We start from the raw sequence: 20,712 nt of genomic DNA on the forward strand, positions 1-20,712 counted from the left end.
GTGATGTGTTCATATGTTCTGGTTCTGCTCAGCGTTCTATATGAGCTGCAACTGTCTTATGGTCTTTTTGGGAAGGCCAGTGAGGAGTCCATTACAATAATCCACCCTGCTGATGATGAAAGCATGAACAAGTTTCTCTAAGTCTTGACTGAAAACAAAGCATCTATTCCTTGCAATATTTTTGAGGTGATAGAATGCTGATTTAGTTATTGTATACAACTAGCTATCGTGTGCGCGCAAGTCTATTTGCTGACCCTGCTCTTTTTTTTACAGAGCAAAAAGTGTTAGAGATTTTCTTGTTAAATCCAATTCCTTTGTGAAAAGTAAGAGGGATGGATGGAAAGTTAATGACATTTTTTATGCCTGTATCAAATGTGCTGCTTGTAAAAATATACGTAGAAGATCGCTGACAAATGCCCGAAATCATAGGCAAATCAGATCTCGTTCACGTGAGTGACAATCACACCGTGTGAATTATCAAAGACGTGATCTGAGAGAATCGCAGATGAGTCTCCGACGCCCGTGGCATGCTAAATATCTGGACCTGTCCGCGAAATCCTCAAAATCCTGCTGTGTGAATGTGTTATGACTGAAAACTACATCGGTGATGAAAGCAAGAAACAGGGCAGTGGGGAGTTCGGGGAGGAGTTATAGACCAGAATATCAGTATTTTAATAGATATATTTACAATTATATCAAACAGAAACAAAGCACAAACATTTGCTTGACCAGCAGCAACAGCAGCACATTGCAAAATTATTTATTTACCCCCAACTCTCTTTGCAGAACACACAATCCTTGCACCCCTCGTCTCCCCAACCATTTCCTCCAGTATAATTGTTTTTCTACTTTTCGATGCAAATCAGCGCAGACACAATTTGGATCAAAGCTTTTTGCAGGCTATAATTTTTAATAACAATTTCAGTCTCGAATGAGAACTCCGGTCTCATGCATGCGTGATCTTGTATTATTTCTTTATCACTTCTCGCGCGTGTTTGGTTGTGAAACGTAGTTTGTGAACCAGACAGAAGTTGTCTACGATTCTTTCTTTTGTAAAGTCATGCAGTGTGAAACAACCTGTCTCCGATGCATCGTGCAGTGTGAACACAGCAGTGACTGAATGTTACCCCAGATAGTCATGCAGTGTGAAAAGAACAGTGACCTGACTACTTTGAAAATCGTGCAGTGTGAACTCGGCATAAGGATGCTACACAGCGGGAAGATTAAGCTGCTCTGCTCACCATGCGAGGCCAAGGAATTCTACCGCTTCAGCTGTACTATTGGGCCGCTCAGACAAAAGGTATGATTATCTGGATACATGAATGCAGAACTGCTCACCGGACAGATATTGAAGAAGACCGTTAAATCATTGAAATATATAACAGTAATTGAGAAGTTTAACATAACTTTTAATAAAAAAAAAAGTTCTTGGCATTTTATCTAAAAAGAAATCCAGTCCTCACTGGCTCTGGCCATGAAAGATCCAACTGTTGTACCTTCATTGCCCGGGAATGCGGCCTTCGAAGGATTCAGCCTCTGAATTGGGATGTCTCCAGTTACTGATTAATGGATCCACTTCTGTCAGCTTGTTGAACTCATTTTTATTTGGACAATTTCTACCATATGATGGCTGAAGCAGCAGCGCATGACACGGTTTTCACAGTAATCAGATCAACATTGTGAACAGAACTCAAGTGCAGACAAAACTTTAGTGAAGACATCAAATTATCTTGCAATGGGATAAAAGTTTCTTTTACCTGCAAACGTTACCATGAAAAATGTGAATATTTAACCAAGTCAAAAACAAAAGGTAAGCAGTTATCAGTGTTAATTTCAGTATTGTTACTGAAATTTCAGTAAAAAAAAAAAAAAAAAAACGTCATTAAAGGCGACAACTTTTAAAGTAAAAAAAAACAAGGCGGCTTCACTATTCTAGGAGAATAGCATCATCGATAACAAGACATCTTGTTCCCTCATTTCAGGGAACCAAGGTTATGTCAGTAACTGGAGACTTTATCAAGGAAACCTTAACATTTGAATGACCTGTAATAAATAAATGATAAGTGATGCATACAATCAATGACGCACTTAAATGCACTTATGTAATGCTAATTTATGTAATGCGATTAAAAGTTAGATGCTGTATAACTGTTCATGTTTGGAAAAAAAGTTAGTTTGATACAATTTAAATTTAACAATTTAAACCGCCATGTGCATTATTTTTCAGATATGTACAATCAATTTGCACATAATGTTATGAATGTATGCAGCTTGAAAACACCTAGGCTATCTGAAAATGATCATTGCCTTGTATTTTTGATAACCAACTTAACTTAAACTGTACATGTTTATATATGATGTTTGTATTAGTAAGTTCAATATTGTACTTTCATATTTATTAGAACTCAACATCTTTACACATTGGAAATAAGTATCTTGTTAATGCTTGTTAGATTTTTTAATTTACTAATAAATCATAGGGCCCTATGATTTGGCGATGTGTAAAATGCAGATGGAATCGTGGAATCAAGTGTTTTATGCATTATTTGATTACCCCTGTAATTTGTATTAAATCATACATTTTTAAATAAAAAATTAAAACATATTACACAGAAATTCTGAATAATTACACATGCTTTTTGATTAACTGGCATTTAATTTAAACATTAAGCTGGAGTCCAGAAAAATAACAATTCAAACAAGGAATACAGAAAAATTAAAACTATGTCATAGGGACCTACAGATCCCAGCAACTGTATGCATCTGTGTGAATCTTGATTCTTGCTTAAGTGAATCTTTTAGCATGAAATTCTACTGTAGGCATTGTCCTCATTCTTGTATACAGACCAAGGGAGGTAATCGACTAACATTAAGATGTGTGACTTTTGCTAGTTCTCACAAATTAGTGTCAGGCTAAAAATAAAGCACATGTTGACAAGGCAGGTTGTGAGTTCCAAAGTAACTAATCGAAAGAAGTATGAAATGCTGCATTACTGATCTTGTGGATGCTTGTGGAATTTTTTATTTAGGTTTCAAAGTAACACAATCTGGATTTTTAAATAGTACATCTCTGTCCCTCTCATTTATGTTTTATGTTAACATTTTACCAAACATTTTTTATGATGATTATACATAGTAATAGATTTTCACAGTGCAACAACAAAAATATTATTGAAATAGGCAAAGATTTTGTTATCGAATCGAATTTATCAAAATTTGTAATAATTTTAATGTTTGTATGTGTTAAATAATTTAAATGAACCTGGTTGCTACTGTGTGTTGTACACTAGGTGGTGATGTAATGCCACTGTCCCATTTCATACAAACCTTATCCATTATCTGAGAATCATTTTTGGAGAGAAATGTACTACTAATATACTTTTTATTATTATGCAATGCATTATATAATTTTATTATAAATCTTCCACATTGCGTCCCATTAATCCATCAACTAGCCACCTGTGAACATCTATATGTCACTCTAGAACTAGGTACTTGAATATAGATTTTGCAAGATAAGGTTTGTTGGATAAAATTGAATATATTTTCACGCATTGAATATATTTGTATCTTCTGTGGTGATCTTTGTGTGTTTGATAGGCATAACTTATGGATGTCACAATTACTTCACAAGAAAGTTTTGGACAAACAGAAAGGATGGTTTTCTTTAAAGATTAATGAAGTGGATGTTTAAGTGAGGACAAAAAAAAAAAAAAAAAAAACGTTTTTTTGAGACTTGGTGTTTTGAACCCATTATTTAAAAAAAAAAAACACATGGCATGTTTGGTTAAATCAAAAGACCCTGGTGCGATTGCTCTGTTAGTGCGGTTGCGGTTCATTTGTATAATCGTGAACGCTGCCATCCGAACCCTGGTGCCACCAAACAAGCAGACCGAGATCGCTGAAAAGATGGGTCTCAGTCCTCTTTCCAAACAAACTCTTGTGTGGTTTGAATGAAATATGAATGCAACACAGATCAAAGATATGTAAACGAACCAAAAACAGGACATGATGCCACAAGATGCAACCCTAAAAAGGACAGAATGCTCAAGCACTCCTGTTTTTTCCTCGTCATAGTTACCCATCACAGTTCGGTACAGGTATCAGAACTGCGTCTCCTCACAGCAGATCTTTTGATAAGATCACAGCAGATCAGATGTTTGTGACAGAGGGATTCCTGCCGCTGTTTTGACTCTTTTACACTTTTTATAAGCTCTTCACAAGTTCTCAGCTGGTCAAAATACCATATATGCACGCTATGCACACACAATGAGTGGATTTTTTTCCAGTGCACAGCATTGCTTTGGATGTTTTGTAAGTTCCGACACAAAATATACGTAATAAATGCCGACCAATCAGGTTGTGAACATATCACTATGCCTTTAGATTCGGTATCTTTAGGTTCTGTGTTAAAACAACAGTGTGACCACTAAGAGAACCAAGACTACACTTTTATTGATTTTTTTGGTCCGGACCAGTCGAAACAAGCAAACCGAACTACATGTGTGAACACACCCTTAATGACTGCCATAAACTGTATCACTAGTTGGATTAAAGTTTAAAGTTAAACTCCACAATTGTATAACTGATATGATTGTATAAGTGACACTCTTGTATAACTCTATAACTGATTGTATAACTGACACTCTTGTATAACTGATTGTATAAATGACATAACAGCCGTGGTGGTTATAAAGAGCTTTTCCCACTCTTCCCCAATTGCAACTGACAAGATGAAGGTCCTAGAGGGATTTCTTTCTTTTGGTTTGTTGACTGTTTTTTTTAGCTCTAGTAATGCAAAGCAACAGAAGTTCAGGATTCCTGTCCATCAGAATTCAGCTTCTGCAATCTCATACCAGAAGGTCTGGGAGAAATTCAGAAGTCAAAGCGAAGCTGAGCGTGATAAGTTTCTGAGTGGCTCCTTCCCAGTTGATTTTGAATGGTCTGTCTCCAGTGAGAGTTTCAAAGTCGAGGGTGGATGGGCTGAACACGGGAAGGGTGAGACCATATGGGATCGTTTTAGCCATGAGGGTCATGTCTTTGACAAACAGACCACTGATTTGGCCTGTGATAGTTATCATAAGGTGGACTATGATGCGTATCTGCTTAGGGGAATGATGGCACCTAATTATCAGTTCTCAATTTCCTGGGCTCGCATTTTCCCCACTGGGCACAGAGAAAGTTTGGTTGACGAGGGGGTTGCTTATTATGACAAGATGATTAACACACTTCTACAATCCGGCATCGAGCCTACTGTTACCCTGCATCATTGGGACCTTCCCCAAGCTCTGCAGGACTCAGGAGGCTGGGTTAATGACTCTATTGTGGAAGCTTTCAAAGAATTTTCTGACTTTTGCTTCTCTCGTTATGGAGACAGAGTCAAAACATGGATCACTTTCGGCAGCCCCTGGGTAGTGAGCAACTTGGGGTATGGAACAGGGGAACATCCCCCAAGTATGAAAGACCCAATAATAGCCTCTTACAAGGTGTGTTTGTCAATCAGAAAAAGTACCATCTATTTTATGATTTTATAAAGTATATATTGGCAATGCTTTGCTTGTTTTCACAGGTGACGCACAATGTTCTGAAATCTCATGCTGAAGCCTGGCATATTTATAATGATAATTACAGGAAACTCTACAGTGGAAAAGTGGGCATTGCTCTTAACTCCGATTGGGCAGAGCCAAGGAATCCCGTAAGTGATCAGGATGTTGCAGCAGCTGAGCGTTATTTGAACTTCAAGCTGGGCTGGTTTGCTCACCCCATATTTGTAGATGGTGACTATCCAGCCGTGCTGAAGAAACAAATAGAGAAAAAGAAAGGTGAGTGTGGTAAAGAGCTGGCAAGGCTCCCCGTCTTCACTGAGGCAGAGAAAAATAGAATCCGAGGCACAGCTGATTTCTTCGGACTTAATCACTACACTTCCCGACTGATTAGTGAGAGCTTGGGTAGATGTGACGCTGGACCCAATAATGTTGGGGACTTCGAGGCTTATGCGGACCCCACATGGCCCTCCACAGCTTCTGACCAGATCCAGTCTGTTCCATGGGGGCTTCGGCGGTTATTGAACTACATCTATTTAGAGTACACATCCATCACAAAGGTGCCCATCTATATCACAGGAAATGGAATGCCAACTGAGTACTATGGTGATCTGCTCAATGACATTCAGCGTGTCGACTATCTCAAAGCTTACATTAATGAAGCAATGAAAGGTATGTATTTTAAGGGAACTGGTATGTGTTTAAAACTATGATTATATTAATCTTCTTAGTGGTAACAGGTCAGTTTGTGTGAAATCAGAGAGTTGGTGACCTAAATCTAAGATCTGTAAGGTATTTCTTGGAGATTCTAAATTTTTTATATTTGAAGTATTTATTATTTTGAGGCCAAAGAATGCCTTATATGGAAGCCGTGTATCTGATATCTCAAAAAGTTAGTTGGCCATTGGCCATATTTTCTTATCAAGATAGCCTGGGATAAATGTCTTTTTGCATAGAAACATTGCTCGTGTAGACCTACTTTTAAGCCACTTTCAAGATTCTCCTAGTTAGTCAATAATTATAAATGATAAAATATTGTACTGTCCTTTTGATCATAACAGGGACTTAAACATCACATTTGAGCTATTAAGCTTAAAACATGTTCTTGTCTTTTCATGGATGTAATTAAGGCTCCATTGTCACCCACATCTACAAATGTTAAATTTTTTACAACTTTATGGGCCATGTATAAAAATATTTGCACCCTGAGAAGACTTTTAACGGTGTAAACTTGAAGGAATCAGGTTTGTCTATCCAAAAATTATAATTATTGAAATATAATACACTAAACATGGTGTTTATTGGCTTGGGAATAATGAATCCTTCAGGGAGCTGAAAATATATGAAAATGTTAGATTCTGCAATAATTTTACAGACCTTAGTTTTAGGTCACCAACAACATCAGATTTGACACTGACTGACCGTAAAACAATCTTCTACCAATGTAACAAAACCCTTGGCAAACCTTCCAGACTATATATAGTATTACAAGATCACTATCTACTTCTGTCTACTACAGCTGTGCATTTGGATGGTGTTGTCATCCAGAGGTTTACAGCCCAGTCTCTGATGGATGGTTTTGAGGGTCCTCAAGGCTACAGTCAACGATTTGGATTGCACTATGTGAACTTTGAAGATCCTGACAGGCCAAGAATCCCCAAAGCATCAGCATATTACTATTCAAAGGTGATTGAGCATAATGGATTTGCTGAGACTCCAGCAAGCTCTAAGATGCAAATCTATGGAAATAAAATTGAGAGCACAAAACTTCCTAGTCTGCCACCATCTGAAGTTCCTTCAAAATCCAAGGTTGTTTGGGAAAAGTTCTCCCCTCAGACCAAGTTTGACAGACAGCTTTATCACTATGGAACATTTCCAGAGGGATTCCAGTGGGGTGTCTCTTCTTCAGCATATCAGGTTGAAGGTGGCTGGAATGCGGATGGAAAAGGACCAAGTGTTTGGGATACTTTCACTCAAAAACCTGGTATGATCCCAAACAATGACAATGGTGATGTTGCATGTGACAGCTACAATAAAATAGATGAGGATCTATACATGTTGAGAGCCCTAAAACTGAAGACTTATAGATTCTCCTTGTCATGGTCTCGAATTTTTCCCAGTGGGAAAAAAACTTCTCTTAACCAGAAGGGTGTGGACTACTACAACAGGCTCATTGATGGTCTCTTGGCAAACAATATCACACCCATGGTGACTCTCTACCATTGGGACCTGCCACAGGCTTTACAGAACATCAACGGTTGGGACAACCCCGAATTAATTAACATATTCAATGAATATTGTGACTTCTGTTATGCAACATTTGGAGACAGGGTGAAGTTTTGGATCACATTTAATGAACCCCAGACAATTGCATGGTCCGGATATGGACTAGGTCTGATTCCACCTAACGTAAACCAACCTGGAGATGCTCCATACAGGGTTGCACACAACCTCCTGAAAGCTCATGCTCAAGCTTATCACACCTATGATGAGAAATACAGGGCATCGCAAGGAGGTCTGGTATCCATTAGTCTAAACGCTGAATGGGCAGAACCCCTGGACGTCAACATCCCTCGAGAGGTGGTGGCAGCTGATCGAGCCCTTCAGTTCCAACTAGGCTGGTTTGCACATCCCATTTTTAAAAATGGTGACTACCCTGATGCCATGAAGTGGCAGGTTGGCAACAAGAGTGAACTTCAAGGCTTGACAGAATCCCGCCTGCCTTCTTTTACTGATGAAGAAAAGGCCTTTATCCAAGGAACAGCTGATGTATTCTGCATTAACACATACACAACCAAAGTCGTGCGCCATGTGACCAGCATACTTGATGATGAGTCTTATCAGACTGACCAGGACGTTGAGAAGAACTTTCCAGATGGCTCTGAAAATACTGCCGTTAATGACCAGAAGGCTGTTTCTTGGGGACTCAGGAGACTTCTTAACTGGTTAAAGGAAGAGTATGGAGACCCTGAGATTTATATAACAGAAAATGGTGTGGCTACAGTCCCTTCCATGACGGTTGATGACACTGATCGCATATTCTTTCTTAAGACCTATGTTGATGAGGCTCTTAAAGGTATGTTAACTATGGGTCTCATTCATGACAGTGCATTCACACGTATTTGTCTGCTGATAAAGGTTTTTATGCAGAAATCATGAAATACATTACATATATATATATATATATATATATATATATATATATATATATATATATATATATATATATATATATATATATATATGATAATATGATTATGAAAAGCTTTTTTTGGGACATGGTTTAGGCGTAATTTATTCATACTGCTAGCTGTGTGAATGCACTCCCTCATTTAGAACAGTCCAGATGCAGCAACATAGACTAATGAAATTATGAACATAAGTGAAATTATTTGCTCATGAATAGACAAATTGTACAAAATGTATTAGTGAAAATGGCTTAATGTTTGTAATGGTGTTAATTTGTGCATTTGACACATTTACATGTATTGTCTTTTTAGCACACAACCTGGATGGAGTACGTATTAAGGGTTATATTGCTAGCTCTCTGATGGACTCCTTTGAGTGGCTAAATGGCTACTATGTAAGCTATGGACTTCACCATGTGAACTTTTTACTTTCAAATCGGCCAAGAACTCCAAAGCGCTCAGCTCACCTCCTTTTTGATATAATAAGAAATAATGGCTTTCCACTGACAGAGGAGGAAGAAATGTTATATGGACATTTTCCAGAGGGATTTATGTGGAGCACAGCAACAGCTGCATATCAGGTACAATCCATTTTAACAAATTCAATTTTTAATCATATTTGATATATATTTTTAAATCATATATTTGCTTTAAATTATATATGTTTTATGTTATGCTTTAACACCACAGATAGAGGGAGCCTGGAGAACAGATGGAAAAGGTCTCAGTATTTGGGACAAATATACACACACTCCCTCAAGAATAGCTAATGACGACAATGGTGACATTGCCTGTGACAGCTACAACAGGATCGCTGATGATGTCAATAATATAAAAAAACTGAGGGTCGGCCACTACCGGATGTCTGTTGCATGGACCAGAATTATGCCAGATGGGACAAACAGGAAAATTAATGAAGCTGGACTCAACTACTATAATAGGCTTGTGGATGCACTTTTGGCAGCTAATATCCAGCCACAGGTAGACTATTTTTTAAATAATTTGCATGCTAGAAATGCACTCTGGCAGCCTAAATAATTTTACAAAATTTTGACAGTCTATTAATCATTTTGATCTGGCAGGTGACCTTGTACCACTGGGATCTCCCACAAGCACTCCAGGATGTTGGTGGCTGGGAGAATGAAACTATTGTCGATAGGTTCAGAGACTATGCTGATGTTGTGTTTAACAGTCTGGGGGACAGAGTAAAGTTCTGGATCACTTTAAATGAACCCCTGCTTGTTGCTTTGCATGGATATGGCTATGGAACTATGGCACCAGGTAACATTCGCCATTAAAATTATACTTTAAATTTTTTTAAAATGTAATCAAGCCCACCAATTTCTGTGTTCACAGCTAATAATGCAAAATAAGGTTATGATGATGGTCTATCTGTGTCCAGGTATAAATTCCAGACCGGCCACTGCACCATATGTTGTGGCACACAACCTCCTCAAGGCTCATGCTGAGGCCTGGCATCTGTATAATGACAAGTATCGTGCAAAATATGGTGGCCTTATCGGCATCACTCTAAACTCTGACTGGGCTGAGCCAAGAAACCCATACAAACAGGAAGACGTGGATGCTGCCGTGCGTTATCTTCAGGTACAGATTTGTGATTCATCCATACGAACAGTGTGTAACCATGTGCATAAATCCACAATAAGCCACTCCTCTTTTTGAAACAGTTCATGCTGGGTTGGTTTGCTCATCCTGTGTTCAATGGAGATTACAGTGATATAATGAAAGACAGAATTAGAGAGAGAAGTTTAGCGGCCGGCCGACCTCAATCAAGGTAATTCATATGTTATCTTCTTTGGAATTTAAAGCTTTGTATTAAAAAGTTTCAATGCTTATAAAGGCTTTCACATTTGCATTTCACATCTATCAGGCTTCCAGAATTTACCCCTGCTGAAGTAGCGAGGATTAATGGTACTCATGATTATTTTGGATTCAACCACTACACTTCTGTCTTAACCCATTACTTGGACTACAAAGACTACGAGGATTATGATGCAGACAGGTAGCCTTTTAGTTTTATTCGGCAAAGTCATTCTGTGTCAGGTCCAATTTGTTTAAAACCTACATCAATGTTTATTATGTCAAGTCAGATTTATTTGTATTGCACTTTTTACAGTACACATTGTTTCAAAGCAGCTTTACAGAAAATTATAGTGTCCATGAATAACATATATTTATGCCTTAGACACATTTAGAAGATTATCGCTGTGCAATAATATAGTTTACATTTTGTAAAGATACTATAACGCAGTTGAGATTTCCTTTATAATATATATTGCAGCAGATATTATATATTATAAGTAAGCAGATATGCAATACAATGTATGTATGCAGATAAAGTATTGACACAACATTTTGTAAGAGTTTGGCAATAATATAGTTACATACTGCAATAAAATTTTAAATTATGTTGCCATCTATTCCAGGGGTGTAGGAGCTGTATCAGATCGTACATGGCTGGAATCTGGATCCTTCTGGTTGAAAGTATATCCTGCGGGATTCCGAAAAATTCTGAAGTTCATTAAAGATGAGTATGGAAACCCTCCTGTTTACGTAACAGAGAATGGTGTATCAGAAAGAGGGCCAATAGATCTGAATGATGTCCTCCGTACCCACTACTATAATACCTATATCAATCAGGCCCTGAAAGGTAATCAGATCGAAAAGGACAGCATTGAACAAAAGATTTCTGTGATGCTTTTCCATGCATTATTAATATTATTGTTTGTTTTCAGCCTGTTTGCTGGATGGTGTGGACATCCGTGGCTACACTGCCTGGTCACTAATGGACAATGTGGAATGGGCGGCGGGTTTTGAAGAAAGATTTGGCTTTTTCTATGTAAATCGATCAGATCCCAGTTTACCACGTATTCCTAAGGAATCTGTCTGGAGCTATGCTAAAATAGTGTCCTGCAATGGCTTCATTAGCCCAGGAGAAAGTCCCAATGAATGTCAGATCCTTGAACCTGAAGGTACAATAAATCTATCTATATATATGTCTGTCTGCTTGTCTGTCTGTCTATAAATAACTGAGTCTTTTCTGGTTTACAGAGACTAATCCTGCACCACCTCCTGGTGAAGAGCTGTTTTTGGAAGTGTCAGGTCCTGATGCTGATACAAGAAACAAAAAACGTCCAGTAGAGGAACACATTAACCTTGATAAAACGGACAATTTCTGAACATGAGCTTTAAAAGTCTTAATATACATACATATATAGAAATATATGTTTAATTACTTAAATTTACAAGTTGTGTAAATATAATTAAGTAAAAAAATACGTAATTCATAAAGCTGGAAAAAACAAAACAAGAAATTATTCTTTACGTAATCAAATGTTACTGGTAACTTCAACATTAACGTGTGATTAGTGAAAAAAGAACCAATGAAGAGCTATTCTTAACTATGACTGGAGTCATAAGGATTTAAACCATTTTCTGATTTTTATTAACTATTTTATTTCATAACTACTTTTCTCTCCAGGACTACAGTATGTAGAGTTTGTTTCTAGTGTTTTTCATCATGTATTTTGTATTGGGATTTTTCATGATTGTTTAAATGTATATGCTTCTACTAGCATTAGCTTATGGACATGCCCTATTTTACATTTAAAAATGCCTTGTGTCTTTACAGATATGTTTGGGCTTTATTTGAGTCCATATATGTTTAATTGTATAAATAAAAATAAAATAACTACAAATAATTTGCATCTTTGGTTTTTGTACCGGTGGTGTAAAGGAATAAGGATGGCAGTCTTAGTGTATGTTTATTCATATTTTAGTTAATGATTTGTAAGTGCATTATTGTGTCATTACTTTATTTTGAAGGGCACATCATACTTAACTCATTATTAACCATAAACTAACATCATCTCATTGCTTGTTAATGCATGACTTTACTTGAGGGGGCACGGACCAATCACACAGCTCATGACAAGGAGCCCATCCCCCTCCCCATACAGCTGTGATCCACAAAACGGCATTTTAAAGGAACACGCCAACTTCTTGGGACTTTAGCTTATTCACCGTATCCCCCAGAGTAAGATAAGTCCATACGTACCCTTTTCATCTCTGTGCATGCCGTAACTCTGTCTGATGCACCCACCGCTAGCCTAGCTTAGCACAATGACTGGAGGTAAACGGCTCCAGCTAGCATACTAATCCCAATAAGTGACAAAATAATGGCAACATTTTTAAATTTGTGTTGAAACAAAATACGGAGTGATTTGCTTGCAGCACCTGAGAAGCCCCGTTTTGAGGAGCAGAGAGCTCGCTTAGAGTTGGAGTAAATCACTCCGCCCAAGTAGCAGTGCTTTGCCTTCTGAGAATATAGTTCCCAGTATGTATACGGTTAGAAGATGGCTGTGTCTCATGTGACCTTGTTATTTGTACACACTGTACCTATACAAATCACAACATGATTCAATATTCCATATTCTATTCAATATTCTGTTTCACTTGGAAATACGTCACAACACTGGAGAAAAGTCGTTTACAACTTCCGGTTCACGGGGACTTTGAAGCACGCTCTTCCCCTGTGTAATGCAAGTAGGGAAGCTTAGTGAGACACCCCAGTCTGTTCTCAGAGAACCCGGTCTTACATGAGTAACCTAACATTCTCTTTTAATCAGTCGCTCTGTATCTCACTATGGGAATAAATATAGCCAACTCCGTAGCGCATGCTTTCCGAAGCCGCCGAACAGACCCGGCAAGAAAGAAAGATAACCTTCCAATTCTCCAAAGAGCCATCAGAGCCATAGAAGGCGCACTGATATCCAGATGGTCAAATCTGCTAAATGTATGAGGGGAAGCTCAGCTTGCACTGCACAAATATCTCCCACTTGAAATCCCCTTAACCCTTTGGGGTCTGAGGTGTTTTCTGGTCCCTGGAGGTGTTCTGGCATGCCCTGACATTTGTGCTTATTTCTGTTAATTGTAACATTTTCTTGTTGAGGAGATTAAAAGAATGGCTTTTTGATTGTTTGGATTTATTTACAACACAACAATCCAAATATACATAACGAAGGACAAAAAAAAAGCACATTACTGAACACACTGATCTAAAGACAGAATTGAACAGTCACACACCTTTGTGCCATTCATAAAACAGTTCCTGTTCAACATACCTATCATTTTTATCCCATCAACATACCTATCATCGAATCCAAATGTTCACACAGATTTAATTATAAAAGGCAAAACATAAATAATCCAGACCAGAGATTGGGGGCCCTTTCTACGTACGTCGCTAACTCAGTTAGCTGGATTTGATTGTTGGCGATTTGGCATGATCTTGGATTATTTGGTTCTTCGACGCTCATCCTGGACTTGCTGTCATAGCAACAGGTGCGCAAGCTTAAACCTGCTCGGGAGCAGGCTTATTTCATGTTAACAGGATTAGATCCCGGATTTATAAGCGGAGGTGATACGGAAGAGCTTTTAGAATCAACCGCGTTTTGCAAGATAGACAAGATCCTTTAGCGCAGTGCGATAATCTACTTATTGAGAGATATCGTTTTTCTCGTGAGGGTGTCATATACATTATTAATTTGTAGGAACCACACGTTACGGGGGACATCATTATGTTCAACTCGTCGGAGTCAGGCTTTAACAACGGCACAAACTGTTTGTATTGCATTTGCGAGTGGCACTTTCCTTTACACTATTGGAGATGCGGAAAACTTGGGGAAAAGTGCTGTCTGTCATGCCATTCGCAAAGTTTATCTGGCACTCAAGCTGTTTTTAGGGGGGTTTGTGGTATTTCCAAGCCACTGAAGACCACAGGTTGTGAAGCAGAATTTTTTTGCAATTGCAGGTACATTATAATTGTTAATGAAGATCATGCAACCATGATCATGCCAAAAAGAAGGACTTACAGTATTTGTTCCCCAGGCTTCCCTAACGTGATTGGTGCCATAGACTGCACACACGTCCCCATCAAGGCCCCACCTGGCCCCAATGAAGGGGATTTTGTGAACCGAAAGCGATTTTCACAGTGTAAATGTGCAGGTAAGTTACTATTACGATTCTTAATATTCCAGATTAGTAATATATCAAATAATACAAAAAGTAATGTAATCAAAAAGTAAGCAGTTGACTGGTTAAAAATATCTTAGATGGTGTGTGACTCCGTGTCCTACATCACAAATGTGGAAACAAAAGGGCCTGGTTCTATGCATGACTCCAGGATTTTCAGAGAGTCACATTTATGCATATTATTTGAACGTGGTAAGGAAAAATGTAATATCAAGCTCACTGTATTACATACATTTGTTCTGAGCCTAACAAAACTGCATTTTTCCAGGTGCTTACGACGGGATCCTGCTTGGTGACAGGGGCTATGTCTGCAGGCAGTATTTCATGACGCCATTCCCTGACCCAAAACCGTTTCAATGCAGCTCTAGCCAGGACTAGGACACACCTTGAAATGACCCTTGGGCAACTAAAGGAAAGATTTCAGTGTCTGAAGGGTCTGAGGGTTGCACCTGACAGGGCCTGTGACATTGTGGCATGTGCCACCATCAGAAAGGAGAGGACCCCTGTGGTGGGGGTGCAGCCTGATGATGCCCTCCAGCCAGTGCACTTGGACCAACCTAGTGGCAGAGCTGCACGGGACAGAATTTTATTATTAAATTTTACAAATATTTTCCACAAACAAAAACCTTCATTAAATGAATAGAAGACAAGACAACATGCTTAGTTTCTTGAGTTTTATTTAAATTATTCTTTGCCAAGAATAGCCAGTGATGGTCATCTTTTGCCTGCAATAAGATATATTGTTATCCAAGGTCAAATAAGCTTAGTTCCTGGAGTTTTATTTAAACAATTCTTTATAAAGAAAAACCAGCAAGTCATCTTTTGCCTGCAATAAGAGATAGTTATGTAAAGTCAGCAATACTACTATGTGTGAAATAGTGTATTAGCACTTACTCTAAAGTTCCCTTTGAAGCAACTCAATCTCTAGTACCAGTTTTTTCTTCTTTAAGGTGTCAAGTTCTATTTCTCCCCTTAAATTTTTTTTTTTTTTCAGGTCAAAATACTCAATTTTCTGTTGTAGATTCCGTTTATATAGGGTACGGATATCATCCTGTGCCATGTTTGGATAAAAAGAATAAAAAAGAACTGTCAACACAACCCTCATGCAACAAAAATAAAAAGTAAAAGTAGGCTACTACACTGCCCACCTCTGTATCACTTTGTAGTAGGCCTTTCCTCCTGCAACTCATATTGCAGTCAGCAATAATATGTACACAACTATAAAATTAAGTGAAGTTATTTATGCGCTTAGAAGTACTTCCTCCAAAGGACAGTCATCTGTGCAATGGAAAACAAATGGGCATTACAATGGGCATTACAAAGTGTTGCACTTTCTTCCCTTTTGATGTGAAGTTAGAAAAAGTCCACGTACTGCACATATTTCAGCCACCACTTTGGAACTTGGAAAAAGGTAAAAGTGTTGGTGTATTGTGTAAAACTGCACAAAAGAGGAAACACAATGGCATTACAATGAACTACACTATATGACCAAATGTGATCAATAACTCATGGCAAAATATTCTTACATTAAGTTCAGCAGTTTTCACCTTCACAAGTCAAAGCAATTGATCACTACTCAATATTTAACAGTTGAAATTACTGTACCAGCCATTTGGATTATATAGGCCTACTTAATTTAGCCTCAGCCTTTTTCTTGGTTGCTGTTATAAACACAAAAACATCATTTAACAGTGTTTTTCTTTTGTAAAAGAGACAAAGAACAGTAGAAGTAGAAAAGATTACCATTTTGAAGAATATTCTTGTACTTCACTTTTACTTCCCATGTTCTAGTGGGTCCTGAGGTGGCTCTGACATTAAGCAATTATGAAATTATTAAAATACAAGTATATATATTCTGTAATAAGTGATAGAACCATAACATGGTTAGCACTTACGCATTTAATTTGTCTGCTACTTTTTGCCAGCCCTCTCTCCTGGCTTTTGCACACTTCGAGGTGTTCCCTGGCGTTTTAATTAAGGTTTCATATTCTGCATAACCTTCAAGCAATAACTCTTGCTCTGCTGCGGAGAAAAACTGTGCGCGCTCTTTGGCCATGCTGAACAGCCAATAGAGTTCCGGGGGATGATGTAGTTACGTGACAGGAAACCGTGCGCACCGCCATTTTGGCAGCATTCGGCAGATTGGCAGACTGTTGTGGTGAAGGCAGCTAAACATGGTCGATAACTGTTGTGCACCAGGTTGCACAAATAAACGAGTGAAAAAGAAAGGTACGTCGTTTTACCGCATTCCTAAAGATGCGGAGAGGCGAGCTAAGTGGATCAGCACCATTAAAAGAGCCAGAAGCAAGCAAAACAAGACTGAAAGATGGGACCCCCCAGCCGTTGGATTCCGCTTGTGCAGCGATCACTTCATATCAGGTAAGTTACCGAACATAAGTATCTTCATTATTTAATAAGCTATAATTGTGGTTTCTGATCAGTTTAATACTAGCTAACGTTAGTTGAATTATAGCATGCAATTCGTGGGGCTAACAATGTCATGTAAGCTAGCAAGTGCTAACGTAGTAAACAAAACCCAGCTTGATACTGAAATGTTTCTATTTATTTTTTAGGGAGAAAGAGTGATAATCCCTTGAGTCCGGACTTTGTTCCATCTATTTTCAACTACGTTCCATCTCCAGAGAAGAGAAAAATAAAAATGAGACTGGAGGTTTTCAAAAGACGACAGAAAGCAAAGCTACAGAAGATAGAGCAGACAAAGCTATCTGCGAAAGCCATCGCTCCCAGGTGAATATATCAAAGTTTCTTAACCTGTTCAACCCCACTTCCATGGACTTTAAAATTACAAACCAAAAAGTTTTCGCACAATTCATTGTAGGTTTAATAACACCCAATGAGCTAAAAACCATAACATCTGTGACTGGTTTGAAATCATCACACACCTCTACCGACTTGCATTTGGCAGCAACTGACTATGCATGTGATTGTCACTGTCATTGTCAATATTTATCTAGTAGGCTATCGATAATATATATTATGATGTAAATGTGCTATACAAATAAAATGTACTTACTTACTAATGAAAGCTAGTATATACTGCAGAAAACAGAGAGTGATTAACAAAAAAAATGACAAACTGTCATCAGTTGTGTATACATATACTCTTAATCTACTACTTTTGTGTTTTCACCAGAGCATCAACCGATTGTCCCCAAGACAGCAACAAGGATCCTACTACAGACCAAACTCCCACCACAGAGCCTTTGAAGGAATCTACCCATGAAGAACCTGGAAATGATGTCCAGCCTGTTCTCCATGAGGATGATCCAGCAACTCCACCATGCAGCACTGAAACCTGTGGTAAACACGTCCAATCTCTTGAGCAAGAATGCCAAGCTCTGAGGACTGAAAATATGTTGTTGAAGGAAAAAATGAATAGGACTACACTGAATGAAATGAGCTTGCATAACGATGATAAAAGGGTTAATACCACTGATCTATATAATGACTGGATAGCTCATGACGTTCTAAACTGCCACTAGGCAGTGAAGCCACCGGAAGTGTTCGAGCGGCCATCTTACGATTCTCTGCCAGCAGAGGGCTCCAATGCCCGTTATACAGATTTGGTAGCGCCGACAGCACTTTTAAGATGACCCTCTTTGCAGCATACAAGTGTAAAACTACGTTCACAAAAGGATGTAGGAATGCCCACAGGTTGTAATTCAAGCCCTTTAAGTAGTAATTATATGCAAAATTGTCGCTATGCCCGTGTTGTTTTCTCCGAGGCAAGAGCTGCCGCTTCTTCATAAAAACAACGATAAAACAATCAACAGTAGCCTTTAAGAAACCTCAGAGCAGCAATAATCACAAGTGTCCAACAGCGACACCATTTGACAGCTTCAAAAGAGCTTCGTGCAGAGTCCATTTACCGTTACATTAACCCATACAATTTGTATTATGCATTTCCTGAACATGTACTTGCTAATCAAACACTTTATATGAACAAACTACTAATCTATAAAACACAATCGGTCTTCCGACCTTTTACTATTGTGTCAATTGATGTTGATAAGCGCGAGGGCGAGAGAGCAATACAGCGCTCGTGTTGTTTGAAGGCGATGAGAGTGCGCGCGCGCGACCGGGGCTCTCGCTCTCTGCTTGCAGACATCCCAAGTCTCCCGGAAGTTCCGGGAGTCTCCCGCATATTGATAGCGGCTCCCTGATGCCCGCAAATCAGTTAAAATCTCCCGGAAGCAAGAGCGCGCAAGCGTAGCGCGCGCACGGCAGAGAGAGACCTTGCGTGTGTGCGCTAGTGTGCGTGTGTGCCTCGGGATTTTATCTCTACTTTCGAGCCGAATTAATCAGACCCCCCCCCCCACCCCCCGTTGGAGATTTCTCGAACCGAATACCCCCCCCCACCCCCCACCCCCCCACCCCCCCACCCCCCGTTGGAGATTTCTTGACTCCCGGAAATGACTTTGTGCAGGTTGGGATGTCTGTGCTTGTTCTTATGCGCCCTGTCCACTGATCTAAATAATTCGTTGTTACGACGACTTGAACGATGAACTAATTCCCTCCCTCATTTTGATTTAACGAATTACAACATGGCTACAATATAATAAAACGAGGGAACAAATTAGTATAATGTGCTGAGGTATTATCATTAATTCGTGGCTACGAAACAATATTCACCTGAATATTCACCAATTCACAAAAATATAGGTATTTACCTTTCACTATTTAATTAATAGTATCAAACTGTTTTTCTTACCTGTGAAGATAGCTTTTCAGTGAAGGCCGACTAGTGTTCTCGTACAGCTTTTTATTCCTTTTGCAAAAAAATTACCGTTTTTTAAAAAGCAGGAAAAATTTCCGTCTTTAAACAAATACCCATTTAAATGCTTAGGATGTTTGCATTGTGAGAATGTACAGGGAGACTTTAGATTTAAAAACTGTGTCTCGTTAGGCAATGTTTTTTCAGTCAAATCATAAAATTTCCTATTGATTCAATAGAACGCGTGAGCTCACTAGGGAATACCAATATGGTGGCGCGGTGGCTTCACAGTTTATGACGTCACGATCCAATTTTTCATATTGTGGCTCCTTTTCTCAAACTTAAATCTTGTTTAACATGTTTTCAGCAGTACATGTTAACTTTAATGAAGCTAAGAATGAACTTGTCCTTTGAATTTTTGGCTTTTTATTTTGGCATTGACTCAACCACTGTTTCAAAGCTCTTCAAACACTGTATTAGTGTGATGCATTGTAGACTGGTGCCAAGTCTAGTGTTGTGGCCTGACAGAGAATACTTAAGAAAATCTCTTCCATATGCATTTCGAAACAGTAGCTTTGAAAAGACAGTTTGCATTATAGATTGTTTTGAAATATTTCTAGAGAAACCCAGTAGATTGCTAGCCAGTGCTCAGTGTTACTCATCATACAAATCACACCACACAATGAAATATTTAATTGCAATTTGCCCTCAAGGCTCCATTTGTTTCATTTCCACTGGATGGGGAGGTCGCATAAGTGATAAGTTCATCACAGAACAAAGTAACTTTTTATCTCATTTGCTCCCAGGGGACGTAGTTTTAGCGGACAGAGGTTTCCTGGTTAAAGAGTCCATTCAGAGATGCCAAGCTGAATTAAAGATTCCAGCATTTACTCGTGGAAAGAAGCAGTTAGATCCTGTTGACTTGGAGAACACCAGATGTCTAGCCTCTCTTAGGATACACATAGAAAGAGTAATAGGAGTTCTCCGTCAAAAGTACACAGTCTTGCAAAGCACTGTCCCCATAAGTTTCACAGACATAGACAGAGAAAATGATGTTACCTACCTTGACAAGCTTGTGAGCATATGTTGCGCACTTACAAATGTGTCTGAATCTGCGGTGCCCTTCCAGTGATGGGATGTACAGTAAATTGAACTGGTGTGACTGGCTACAGATGTGCTCAACCAGGAAATA

At 38.7% G+C, this 20,712-nt stretch overlaps 2 protein-coding genes across 2 annotated transcripts in view; both read left to right on the forward strand.

Annotated features, from left to right (window-relative positions):
* LOC308689281 (uncharacterized protein) overlaps positions 1–20,712 on the forward strand; it is a gene marked incomplete at its 5' end in the record, with an annotated part of 510,821 nt that overhangs the window by 278,253 nt on the left and 211,856 nt on the right. The gene's annotated exons all lie outside the window — the stretch shown is intronic.
* LOC308689282 (lactase/phlorizin hydrolase-like) lies at positions 1,205–20,652 on the forward strand (the record flags this gene model as incomplete). Its single annotated transcript, XM_081362936.1, has 18 exons — positions 1,205–1,300; positions 4,078–4,094; positions 4,787–5,486; positions 5,570–6,215; positions 7,063–8,619; positions 9,044–9,312; positions 9,422–9,712; positions 9,814–10,012; positions 10,134–10,336; positions 10,420–10,526; positions 10,623–10,754; positions 11,179–11,402; positions 11,488–11,724; positions 14,642–14,758; positions 16,985–17,164; positions 17,359–17,533; positions 17,940–18,106; positions 20,327–20,652. The coding sequence occupies 18 exons, from the start codon at positions 1,205–1,207 to the stop codon at positions 20,650–20,652; spliced, it is 5,643 nt and encodes a 1,880-aa protein (XP_081219062.1).

This window comes from Scardinius erythrophthalmus (genome assembly GCF_964197995.2).
Source record: "Scardinius erythrophthalmus genome assembly, chromosome: 4".
Lineage (NCBI taxonomy): Eukaryota > Metazoa > Chordata > Actinopteri > Cypriniformes > Leuciscidae > Scardinius > Scardinius erythrophthalmus.